At 40.3% G+C, this 14179-nt stretch overlaps 1 protein-coding gene across 3 annotated transcripts in view; it reads right to left on the minus strand.

Annotated features, from left to right (window-relative positions):
* LOC117415536 (synapsin-3-like) overlaps positions 1–14179 on the minus strand; it is a 203774-nt gene that overhangs the window by 125744 nt on the left and 63851 nt on the right. For all 3 annotated transcript variants that reach the window (XM_034026029.3, XM_034026030.3, XM_059026849.1), the window contains exon 4: positions 9555–9646. In XM_034026029.3, the coding sequence (XP_033881920.1) occupies positions 9555–9646 (92 nt within the window). The remainder of the gene's footprint in view (positions 1–9554; positions 9647–14179) is intronic.

Consider the following 14179-nt stretch of genomic DNA (forward strand, 5'->3'; position numbering starts at 1 on the left):
TTATATGATCTACAGTAAACACATTCCTGAAACATCTCCAATATGCAACACACACTTTTGTGGGAATGGGCTGTCCCATGCACAGGAAGAATACTGTAAACACTTTCACATTTTCTGAAGAAACTCAACATCAGTATACAGTGCAGTACCTGACACAATTAGCATCCATTTAAGAATAAACAAGCATTGCAACATCACCTAAAAGACCACGGGAATAAAGTGGGGTGGCAGTAACTTGTTATGCAAATGGAATCACTGACATGTGTTCTGCAAAACACAAAAGCTGAATATCGCTCTTCTAAAGTGGTCAAGGTGACAGATCTGACAGACTCTGTCTGACAGTAGGTGCTCGGTTGGCAGGTGCTGCCTCTCCAGGACTGTCTCAAATGTGATGACGCTATGAGTACAGACTGTGCTGCAGCCTTCCAACCGCAACTTTCCTGAAGGAACTAGAGGTGGTTTTGAGGAATGATCAAACATGCCTTCAGAAAAAAGCAAACACCACGAGGACAAAAGCCAGGACACTGTACTCTATAACAGTATCGTCAGTCCTCCACCTGTATAAATCTTTCATGTGCACTGCTGTTCTCTTTTATTTCAAGGTTATCCCACACCAACACCCCCAAACCTATATATCAGGTTCATGGTTCTGTTTAGAGAATATATTCATGATTTATCAGGCTCAATACCCCCCCCCCACACTGGCAGCAACAGAGGTTCTAAGTATCACAAGTGTGTGATTTATTTTTCCAGACAATGGAAATAGAATCACAGAGGGAGATTTTATCTGATCTGCAACACTCTGAAGCTACTAAATCCACCCTTGCAATGTTAACCTTGACAGAAAGCAGGCAGAAGTCAGAGCCAGCTGCAAGAATAAACAGAAGGAGCACAGATGAGAAAGAGACAAGAAAAAGGACATGGAACAGCAGGGAGAGAAAGGAGATGGGCTGCTTGGTGCTTTATGAGGACCCGTACCTAATACAGCAATCCCTCAGTACAGCGCTCTCAGATTAACCGCCCCCTCAGCTACAAAGCACACAATTCATGTCTACATATATATATTTACAGTTTTACAAGGTTACACTGTTATTTTCTGTGTATTGCGCTCTACTGTAAAGTGCTTACTAGACACCTTTTTCGTCCTGGTTTGACGCAGTAAGCAAACAGCAAACCAGAGAGGTTACGTATCTAACAGTGTGACCAACTATTCAACAATCGCGTAAACTAATGTGCTTACTTAAAGAGAAGAGTAAAAACACAGCTGTTTAAGTGTTTTAACTATCACTTATTTTTCATGTCATTTTTGACCGTGCTCTAACAAGCGATCACTGTATTGGGTTACTGACTGCAGCCTTGACGTGCTACTTCAAGATATTTCACGATTAAACATCATATTTAATAAAGCAGAAAAAATATGCGGTCACATTCAAAATTGATAATTTTCTCTAGTTATTATCCAACAAATGTTCCTAAATATTAAAATGCTTACCCAAAAAACAGTAAATGCCAGACTGTATAATATTTAGTTTTTTATGTCCACCTTTTAAAGACTTTCTATTTTCACATTCAGAGAATTATCCAACAAAATAAAAATTGGCTGCCAATTGGGTAGACCTAATTGTCATGATAAGTAAATTGTTCACTCTGCCTTTAAGTTAAGAGCACCATCATGCACATGGGAGGGGTCATACACAAAAAGCACTCATTATCATATAATAGACTTATCCCCCAACACCACACACAAGACGATCATGACAGTAAAAAAGTAAAAATAGACATGATGATGCGTTACCTTTGTATAAGACAGTGATCAGCAGATGTGTCAGCTGCATGAAGAGCACAGCGTGTGGTTTTCACTAACTCTGCTGTGCAGAATAAATTATTTTTTTTCTATGGGTAAATATAGGGTCTTTCTTCCTATGCATCGGGACGCGGGACATTTGCTAGGAAATCGGGACTGTCCCAACCATATAGGGACTGTTGGCATGCAACAAGATTGGGTGGGGGGAGTTAGTGGAGAGGTCAGAGGCTAACATCCACTGGGGAGCAGATGTTTAGACGACAGAGAGACAGACTCACACGCAAAATCAGCACTTGCTGTAAGTTGTAATTGTTCTAAATAAATATTATTACATTGAAAAAATGCCTCGCGTCAATGCACTGACCTGGCACTAATAAAGTGACCAGGCAGTGTTGGGTACTTCACAGACTTGAGTGCATTTCTTGTGCACTCTTTTTTGTGTCAGTCTGACATACATAGAGTGCAAGGGAAAATACACTCTTAACTTGATTAGAGGGAGCCACCCAACACTTAGAAACATATTAGAAGTATCTTAATAAAAGAAACCGATTAAACCCTTTTTCTATAGAACATGTTGTGGTACAAACGTTTTGAATGCCTTGTCATTGACATGCTTAGTGTGAGATCTACACTCTCATTGTACTTTCAGCTAACAGGTTCCAGTGGGGAATGTGACTTAGAATAAATATTAAAAGGGCAGGAAATACCAGAATTATTTTTACTAATGCATTCTTCATGTTGTTTAGTCTCAGTTTGTATCCTTTTCTGTTTCCATGACCTAAATAGAGCTTTTAAAATAACATCTAAACTCTGAAGTACATCAGGCACACCACAGTGTAACCATTAGCCTGCCCCCTGTAAGGTATATTGGTCCCCAAAATATTGGTCTTCAAATATTTTGGAAATGTTGCTGTAAATCTTAAATAACACGCTGAGTTTGAGAACATTTCTGGAACACTGACCACATGTGTTTTGTAAGCAAATCTAAATTTAAGGTCCAAGGACAAATTACTTCTTGCTGATTGGTTGTCTTAAGAGGTGGTGTTGAAAACTGGAGCCGCTCTGTCTAAAGCACGGGACTATGTTCTGACAAACAATAGATTTGTAAGAACCTTCCTAAACATTCTTTTCATCTATAAAGTTCAGTATCATGAATATTAAGCATTGCAATGACTGTGTGAAACATTACAAGGAAACCTGTAACTTTATTAGACAATGAAGTTACCTTTCAGACCCCATCCCTAGTGTACAAAAGTAAGGACCTTCCACTAACAAAGTGGAAAACGCTGATGTCAAGCTTTAATTAAAGGAAGATTAATTGAGATAATTACCCCAAGAGAGAATGTAGATTAAGCATAACAAAGTCTCAAACTTAAACACAAGTGGACTGGTGAAACTGGACTGGAACCAACAAAAACATTCTCTGCCTTTTGTGTTTTGCCTCTGCCCCATTTTACAGCCCCAGTGGCTTTGTGTTCAAGCTGCAATCCTGTGACCGTGGATACATTAACAATCTTACACACTCCTGCTGGTGACTGCAGTTGGAAAAAGCAAAGCTACAGATGTGCCCAGACAACCTCACCACTCTTCCTAACTCCACTGTTAAAGGACCTAACACTCAACCAACATCTAATGCCCTGGTTTGATGAGTATAAACAAATTCACATGACAGTACCACAGACTTTAAACTGATTGATTGATTGATTGATTAAACCCTTTGATTATTTTCTCTGATTGATGAAATTCTGTAACTTTGTGAACTGCAGAACTGAACCACATCTTTATTTATCTAGCTATTCTGTATTCAACAAACTGCTTTACTTTACCAGAGCTGTTATATATCATCATGTATCTGAGCTTCAGAAGTATTGGGATTCCCAGGTAATCTGAGATTACGGGACTCCTTTGCTCAAACCTATGAGCTGATGGTGTTAAATAATTTGAATAAACCTGAATCTTCACGATCCCCCTCCCCCTTCAACACTTTTGCATCAAGTGGATGTAAAAAGTAACACTTGCCACATACCCTATTATCAAAAGTTATTACAGACATCCACTAGAGTTATCATCAAAAAAGCTACAGTAGGCTACTACAGTTGTCTCTGTGTATAGGAACACCTCTTAAGGGAACACTTCGGCTAAGAGAACAACCTTGTGGTGAAATGGAATTTTCTTATTGTAAATGCTCCGCCTAAAGGAACAGGAACTTCGCTTAAAAGAACACCTTTTTTGGCGATTCGTTCACAACTGATACAGTGGCGGAGGAAGAGGAAGATGGGCCCCACTGCAGGACCTTATTGTGGCCTCCCTCCCCAAACGTTAATTTAACCTTTATTTATAAACAAGCACACCAAATCAAGTGTTCAATATTTAACTATTTAATTGTCAGAATGTTAGCATGTATGAAACAGTACATAATAAGAACGTTTTCTACTCGCCTACTTTATTTTATTTTGCGTACATACTCCAACACTACACTATTTTTTAATCATAAACGAACAGGTTTAAATCACCAAAACTACCAGGCTTCCCCAATTATGCGATCACAGAAATTATTACAGAATTCACAATTCTGCACAGACATTTGCAGAAATTGTCTCACATATGAAACCGTTTTTTCTTTTTATTATTATTATTATTTTTAAATCAGAAATACACGCATGTTGATTTGCTGTAGTTTATTTTGGTGCCCGCAGCAGCACCCAACACAGGATGAATCATGCACACAGAATATAACTGCAAATGTCTGTGCTGAATAGTACTCCAAAAGCTTCCATGAAGACGTCCCTCGTACCAGCCTCCTAGGATAATTAAGACAATAGCGATACCTGTTGAAATGAGGGAGGATACAATCTGAATCACTGGCACTGCATAGCGGCAGCTACAGTGATACAAGTGTGTAACATCTGCAAATACTAATGAAAAGGATATTATCATAGCTAAAAAATAAATAAATAAATAAAAACTTTCCAACCCCTCCGGGGCCCTCTGAGTGCGTGGGCCAGTGTGCAGTTACACCTGCTGCACCTGCTATTGCTCCTCCACTGAACTGATACAGGACAGTTTTGTAACCTGATAACTTATCATCAAACTTAAACCAAACCAAATGGCGAAACGTGCCGCTGTTTTTCTTGCTACAAAAAGTAGGAAATTGTTCGAGCTCTTGAAAAAAATCAGACACAAGTCGGCAAGCAATTTGGTGTTTCCCGTTCTAGTGAGTTGTTTCACCATCCTGTTAAATAATTTTGTGCGTGTCTTGAAAATTGCTCCTGTACATGTATTCATAATTAATCTAGAGCTGCTGCTGCATTTTTTAACATACACTTGCCTACTGCTTTTCTCTTATTCTGTTAATTTCATATGTTGACGCACGTGCGTCATGACAAGTAATACACATTTATTTATTTCACTTGGCTTGTTCTCTTAGCCGGAGACTACTGTATACAGTAACTCACGAGACCCTAATACCCTCACAAAACGGTTGAACACACAACACCAGTGAAGGCATCGTTTATCTGAGATACGAGCAAACCGAAGTGTGAAATTCATTTTTAATTGTGTTGTACCTTTGTACTGGTTGGTAAGCCACCACGTCCCCTGTGTGGTCAATGGTAAGAATGCATCCATAACAGAAACACAGCAAAGAGTCAGCAGGCTTGTCATGCCAAGCCCAGTCACTCGAGAATAAATGTAGCACGGCCGTCCATTTCTATAATCTCTCCCCTTCATCTGCAGCCTCAAACGCTGTTTCCATTAACAAAAAAAAAAGAAAAAAGTAAAAAAGATGCATTGATCTGTGTCCCTGGCTGAATTTCAAGTTTTGATCTCTCACCACCATTTCGCTTTTATTTTCAGCCAATATACCCCAGCCCTCTCCACCCTCTCCCCAACCATTTGGTATGTGCTGGAAAAATCAAAACAAAAAAACCTTATGAAAAACAGATATGTAATGAAATTCTAATTCTGAACCAAAACGGAAAGCAATTATCCACGCCTAAACTTAGACATCGAAGTCTGATTCTTATATTAAAATGCCTATTTCAAAAGTATTTTCATAATAAAAAAACGTAGGTATTATAACAGCTGCTCGACTTATTAGAAACAGCCTCTGTTAATCCTTCCCAAATGGTATTCCGTGGCCATGCAGAAGTTACACTACACAGTAATACAGCAGTTCTACACGGAGGTAGCCATTGGTAGAATGCTCCCACAGTGGAAACATTCTCATATTGTGAGCAGCAATGATATAAAGCAATGCGCACGAGTAGAGTTTAAACATTAGCCAAGTGTGCCTAAATTCTTTAACCATTGTGAGAAATATGCAGGACATATTGTATATAGGTGCTGGCCTTCATGTTTACACAGCAGTAAGTGTACAGTGTAAGGCAATTTCTTTCACATTCAATCTCCCTTCAAGGTGTTTCCCATATACAATTCAATGCTGTACATATACAGTGTTATAAACAAATGCATGTTGCAGTCATTTATATAATAGTGATGATGGGCCTCTTATGATGGCTTTTCTGATTGGTCACAAATATTCCCAAAATGTTAAAATGTAAACATTTTGGAAATGAAATGGGAATCTACCCCCCCTAGTGCAGAACCAAACAGTGAGCCTTAGACCAGGACCATCTGTTCCCAATTGGAACCAAGTCCATTAGTGCTGGCAATGCTGTGATCTGCTAATGGCTCTACTACACCAGGTTAATACACAGGTATTATACTGGGATCCTAATGGTGCTTTTCAAAGCAAAGGAAATTCTTCTACTTTCAATCCATCCATAGAAAGAATAAGAACACTGTAATAATTAGTGCTGACATGGATTTATGTGCATCGTATGTTAATTATAAATCATGATAATGTACCACTCTCAGCCAATCAAATCAAATATTCCAGTACAATTTATTTTGCCATAGGTGTTGTCTTGTGTAAACTACCCACTGACAAAAACTACCCACTGACTAGACAAAGGTAACGGCATCCATTACCATGCATTGCGTTCTGTTTTTAATGAAGACATGGTTTCTAATAGACGAGTATCTGCAGTTGATCCTGTCTTTGTTTCGCACAGCCTCGCTGATAAAAAAAAGCTTTCGGACAAGCTTAAAGAGTAAGTAGTGGGGTTCTGAAAAATGTAGCATCATACATCCCCACGTGTTGCTGCAACTGTTTAAATAACGTACCTTTTGCTCTTTTCAAAATGACTGCTCTAGTGCACTGATAGCATAAGGATTATTGCCCACATTGTCAAACAGGTAACACAGCAATAACGATCCACAATGTGGTATGGAACAGAAAAGCCAGAGCACTTGTTGTTATGTTTTTTTTTTCGTCCTGCAGTGATTTAGATGACAAATCTCAAACCCCCGTGCACTAGAGCGGACACTTTGAAAAGAGCTTTGAAACAGACTTTAAAGTTATAAGTGTAAAGTTGTCAGGATGTTAACTATGAAAAGAACAATGACAGATATGTTATTTAAACAGTTGTAGCAACACATGGAGATGAATAACACTATATTTTTTTCGGGCCACTGCTACTTACTCTTTAACTATCACTGTGAACAACAAAGAGCAAAAAACAACAACGTCAAATTCATGTTTGCAGGACTGCGAGATCAACGTAGGTAGGCCACTTAAAAACAAAGCCATTCCAAAGCAGTCTTGCTGTTGTACGTTTAAATCTAGGATTTTAGTCACTAAACTCCACATCCAGACACATGTTTGGGTTGTTTCTTTTTGACCTCAAACAGTCATTAACTGTTTAAAACAGACATGTTCATATGTTTATAAGCAGAGCCTCTAATTACTTACAAAATGCAAGGCAGCTTTATCATGAGGCTTCGAGCACTTGCTATTCCTACGGTTTACACTCAATGATAGGCACATGTCTCTGCTGCTGACTTTAAAACCAGTAAGGGTGCTTTTTCCTTATTTAAATACAGCACTCACCATCAGCAATCTGTTTGGTAACTATTAACTGCAACTGGTGCTTTTCTGCTCTCTAAATCCATGCTTTTTCTAACCTCTGACAGACCACTAACGGTGATCTGGTTCTCTAATTAGGCGTGTTCTTTAGCAGTGCAGAATAAACTAAATTTAACTGCACAGTATAAATAGGCCAGTGGTATATTTACACAACGCAGGGAATGGGAAGAGGCTGTGCGGTCCCTTACTAGAAGACCCTTTCCCTGTCTATCGGAAACTTAATGCAGAATCTAACTGTTGTTTTAACGTTCCTCATGTTTTCAATGTTACCACTTCACCTGGCAAACCGTCCCATGCATGAATTCTTCTCACTACTCTCTGTTCTAAGTCTAAAGCAGTGATTTAATTCTAACTGGTCAATATCTAGAACATCAATATACAAAAACTAAAAGAACAAGAGAAGGCCATTCAGCACATTAATGCTCATTGAGTTTCCAGTAGCTGATTGACTCAGAACTCTAGTCAGAACTATGGAAAGTTCCCCAATAATGCCTCATGCATCAAAGATTGAAAATGAACAGGCCTGCTGGCTGGAAGGGCTTTGATATACCGTAGCAATGCTGTATCTTTGATATGAACTATGTTTAAAACAATGCTGCTTCCAAATAGTCACTTCTTCACTGGGCAACATAAACTACACAAATACCTGCACCTAAAAAGCTACAGGAAACCTAAACAGTCACATAACCTCATGAATTAAAACCGCAGAGAAGGAAGGGATCTCAATAGCTTTCTTTAGGTACAATAGATGGTAATATTAGGCAGATTATTTTGAATTGTACATTTGTAGCACCTTCCATGATGTGTGCTAGGGACTGTGTGTTTTTCTGTTTGAAGGAAAAAAGTCCCCATTACAGTAATATAAATGTTGAGGTCCCCTTTATTCAGACAGATGTATCTGCAAGCTCAGCATTCTCCATTAATCTCCCAGTCACATCCCACACCGATCCAGGGCAGGGCTAAGTAATACACTAGATATACATGAATGTACACTCAACTAACGACTTAGTTAAGGACAGATAGGTCCCATTACACTGTACATGTATATTCATAGATTCTGATGCTCTCAATGGCAATGACAGTCATAAGCAAGGTTTACACCTGGATGTGCTGTATGTATATAAAGGGGTGTCCAGAAGTACCGGCACCTTGTGCTTTCAGACACTTCATTTCTAATTTAGCTGTCTTATGGTAATTAACTTTCAATGAAGAAGTCGCCAGTTTGCCATTGCTGTCTAGTTTGCAAAGGAGACAGCGTATTTAATATATTTTCAAAAGATACGTTTAATACATGTGTCCCATGTCTGGTACTATATTTAATTGTCTTTGTTGTTGCTTTGATTGGAAATCACAGAGTGATCTTGGAGGTCACAGGTACTCATAATTCAGATCAATCCATATATATATATATATTTTTTTTTTTTTTGCAGGGGAAAACCAGGTTTCCAAACCAGAATAAAAGCAGAGGCAAGGCGAAAACACATGACCACACTCAAGCGAGTCTCTCTCCATTGCATAAAAAACTGCATTGTGTCTGTGCTGTTGAGAAGGAGACAGGGAGCTTACCTGACACTGTGCATTGTGTCTGTGCTGTTGAGGAGACAGGGAGCTTACCTGACACTGTGCATTGTGTCTGTGCTGTTGAGGAGACAGGGAGCTTACCTGACACTGTGCATTGTGTCTGTGCTGTTGAGGAGACAGGGAGCTTACCTGACACTGTGCATTGTGTCTGTGCTGTTGAGAAGGCGGCAGGGACCTTACCTGACCACTTTAGTGCCATTCCTGACAAGCTGCATGTCTACCATACAACCCCCGTTCACATAGGCAGCCAGGTTAATCTCAGAGAACTCCGCCTGCAATGTCAAGAGATACAACAAACAACACTCGTCAGAAAACAACATGTGTCATGAATAAACTAGATCTAGACGCTCCTGCATCTAACATGGAAGCGTTTAAAGCATGACGTTCGTTCTAAGAATGTACAGTATCAGACCAGACATCTCAGCCAGGCAACAAAGAATTGGCTTTTACATCTGTGCGTGTTATTTGTCACATCCACTTGGGGGCAGTGTGTTGCAGGGGGGCAGCTTAGTGATTACACGCTGCTTGTTTAGACATGATTCTGAGGTCTCTTCAAGCCACAGGGATGGTTTAAAAAAACTCACCAGGATGAACAAAAATGATGCGAAGTGAATCTTTTTAACTTCATCTATTTAAAAAAGATATCCTTGTCACAGTCTGAGGGGACGGTCACGCTGCAATATGGACCAGCTGTATTGGTGAAAGTCTGTTTGGTTCTACTTAATTTCACAGGATTTGCAACCCAGAAGGAAGGATTTAACAGGATTTCCAGGATTGAGTCCTATTACAAGCCAGTACCACTGCAGACATAATCCATCACAATTGTGCAGCACTAAGCACTAACACATTACCTTAATGCCACTCTGTACCACTTTACTGGGTATTTAATTCTTGAAGACCCGTCTCATACACTATTTACCCCACAGAACAGAAACATTAAGTAAAAGTTCATGGGTCAGGTCCTGCACAGGCTTATTGTTACAGAGGCTTAACTAAATAACTGTTCAAAATAAATTGTGAAATGTACAGTTTAACCCTGCATGGCGCGTTGCGTGTTTAAACACCTGTTTAAATGGAAACCTTCAAGTCCTGTAGCACAGGATCAGGCAGCCAACCGTAAATGTGTACTGCACAATAGATAGTGTTTTTATTATTATTATGATGCTGCAAAAAAATGTCAATTAAAGACCATATATAACTTTATTAATTATTATTAAGAAACATTTTAGTTGGTCAGCTACTTAAAAAACCCTAACTGAAAGCATGTCTTGCAAACAGAGATGTCTTCAACCGAGTATAGTACCAGATACCATGTTTTAAAATAAAAATACATGTTTACTATACCAAGAGTTTCTTTCAAAACCTACATACCCACATAGTGCAGTGGACAACAGGTGTCTTAAGATGTGAGCTACAGTACAATAACTTTAAATCACATTTATTGTTATAATACTATTGTGACAACATGGCTGCATAATGCCTACTGCTGTCCCGCAGAACACAATTCAGCAGGATCTTATCATGGCACCAGGTATTATCCATCCTAGCACATCTACCATGGCACAGCTGTAAAGAGCCCTGAACAGCGCGGCGAGCACAAAGCACCGCAACACCGACTTTGAAGGTCAGCTCGATCACTGTGGTTTGTATTTTTGTTTAAAACCGAAAAATCTTTGTGAACAACAACGGAATGTCTGAGCAGAAATGTTGAAAATGGAATGGCATATCTGATTGAATGAATGGCTGGTTTATATAACCGGTAAATAAGAAGTCACTGTCTGAAATGGTGTCTGGTGTCCCATGCTTTTCACATGGTTATATTGTTCAATGCATTTACCATTGTTTACCCTGGTTTGCCATGTTTAATGATATGCTTTACTATACCTCTCTGTGCTTTACAATGCTTGCCTATGCTTTACCATGCTTTCACTGTGCTTTATTACACTTTGATTTGCCTTTACTATGAGTAACTTTTATAAGGGTCTTTAGTGCATTGTTGTCTTTGAAAGTAAGTAAAATATCAGGTTTGGTCCTAATTTAATTGTATACGGTGGCAATACTTGGATCTGCCACAGTTCAGATCCCTTTAACTGACCCTGCTTTCCTGTATGATGTTCACGATCGAACCAGACCCACAGAACCATACAGTTGTGCACCGAGTATGAAGCCAGTTACAGAGGAACACACATCCTTCACTAGGACCTTGGTTCAAAAGAGGCCCATGACTCATCAAGCAGTTATCCTCATCGACACAAAACGCAGCAGAGTTCAGCCAAGCCAAATAGATGCAGACCAGCTGTGCTTGTGTGGAGTTGCTCTCTGGATTAATTGGTGCCAGACAATGAGATTAGCATCTTGGACTGAGAATCACATTATTAAAAGAGATGATAAACATCCAATACCACTTACAAAACTGACCAGTGAAGCTGACAGTGTGGCACACAATGCATCTACAGTATGTGCTTTTGTTCTTTTCACTTTTTTCATCTTTCCTGTCACAACACTATAATTTAACTTCCTGTGTTACAAGAAGGCTATCCAACCTGAGTTTTACACTTATGCTCTTGGCTGCACACAGGAAAGAAAGAAAGAAAGAAAGAAAGAAAGAAAGAAAGAAAGAAAGAAAGAAAGAAAGGTGCCAGACTTGTGTTCCTGAGTATAACCTGTGAATGCCCCTAGTGCACCCCTAGAGGTCATTTTTATACTGGCCTCATCGCAGGTTGTGTTGCACTGTGTATCCATATAAAAAATAAGGACCACGTACTTCATACATGATAAATGGTCTTTTCCTGGCTGAAATAAAAGGGAAAACAAAAATGATGGATTAAATCAAGATGCTCCAATCTCCGCTCATCAATTCCATCTACTCACAGCAGCCTTTTCATTAATCAAGGTCTCTCTTTGTCACCCAGCCTTTGCGATGACAATAGGACTGAATGCAATGTGTTAAGCACATGCATGAGCACAAATTGCAATATTAATTTGCTGACATTTGGTATTTCTTAACCCCGCAGACTGTGACCCGATTACAACAAGTTATATCTACAATTATATATTAGTAGTGGAACAGTGCAAGGATAGTGCATCAGCTGAGGACCCTGTAACATGGTGCTGAAGTCAGGTAAGTCCAGTGCATAGTTGGGGCAGATCAAGAGATCTGCAAGTGCAGTCTAAACAGGTGGGTCTTGAGGAGGCGGCGGAAGTCAATGAGAGACAGAGCAGTCCTGAGGTTCTCCGGTAGCTGGTTCCACCACAGAGGGGCCAGGTAGGAGAAGGAGCAGGCATGGGAGACGGGAGGATGGAGAGTGGAGGGAAGGCATGACCAGTCGGCCTACAGAGGAGGGAAAGAGGGGTGTAGGGAAACACAGGGGATTGGAGGTAGGAGGGGGCAGTGTGGTAAAGAGAATGGTAGGGAAGAACAAGGGTCTTGAATTGAATGCGAGCAGAGATAGGGAGCCAGTGGAGGGTGCGAAACCGAGGGATAGCATGAGAGCAGCGAGGTTGGGAGAATACAAGACGAGCAGGAGAATTTCGAATGAGCTGAAGGGGCGGATGGCTGAAGTAGGGAGACCAGCAAGGAGAGTGTTTCAGTAGTCCAATCTGGAAAGTACAAGAGCTTGGACCAGGGGTTGAGTGGAATAAGTAGTGAGAAAAGGATGGATTCGGTAGATGTTGCCTGTAAATAAAATCACCCAACTCACTTCACTGCCGCGCCGCAAGCCTCCTGTTTTTATTTTCTCAAGCGGACTCATCCTGGCTCCGGTTTTAATCTCACGAAGCTCATCACGTCTGTTGCTGATTAGAAACAAGAACACACACAGCCCTGGAATGGTCTTGGAGCTCTCACGTAGAGGTTTCTATTGGAACAGCAGCATGCATACGTTCTGCACTGCTCTCCGCATGCATCACACTGTTAACCACATTTTAATTCATTTGGAAAGCTGGCTGACCTTTTCAAGGACTCAACTTTGGACAGCCATGTCTCAGTATTTTATTGAACATTCAACCGTTTTTATACAGACAGCTATTACCGCATGCTGTCTGAGAAATAGAAGATTTGCAGCATTCTGACAAGGGATGTCAGCAAAATGCAGCCCACCATCCAAGAATATTATTATTATTATTATTATTATTTATTTCTTAGCAGACGCCCTTATCCAGGGCGACTTACAATATCACATTATTTTTACATACAATTACCCATTTATACAGTTGTTTTTTTTTTTACTGGAGCAATCTAGGTAAAGTACCTTGCTCAAGGGTACAGCAGCAGTGTCCCCCACCTGAGATTGAACCAACGACCCTACGGTCAAGAGTCCAGAGCCCTAACCACTACTCCACACTGCTGCCCCAATATTAAAGATGTTGGTGAAAAAGCAGGTCACTCATAACAACCGCCAATGTGGTTCCCAAGACAGATTGTCAATAGCTCAGATAATAAAGTATCAGTACAAGCATTCAGTCTGGTTGAATGCTTGTGTTGGGATCAGAGCGACAGGAAATATCAAGCCTGCAATGAGTACACGCACAGGCATGTGTTTCATATGCTGTTCAGTGATTTTCATTATTAATAGTACTTCAGTCGGGCTCTTCACACAGCAGCAGCCCTGAATGAACTAACTCTGGGGTTCCCTTTCAATTCGAAGACGACCACCAATATTACTTTTGGGATATGCCTGTCATGCTAGCAGGGCGAACATGCGCCAGGAGGATGGGCATTCTCTATGTGCGCGGTTCTTGGGTGTCCAGCACGCCACTTCGGTGCTTGGCAATAGGTTGGCTAGGTCCACGGGGGTGGAGGCTCT

The sequence above is a fragment of the Acipenser ruthenus genome, chromosome 7, assembly GCF_902713425.1.
Source record: "Acipenser ruthenus chromosome 7, fAciRut3.2 maternal haplotype, whole genome shotgun sequence".
NCBI classification, from domain to species: domain Eukaryota; kingdom Metazoa; phylum Chordata; class Actinopteri; order Acipenseriformes; family Acipenseridae; genus Acipenser; species Acipenser ruthenus.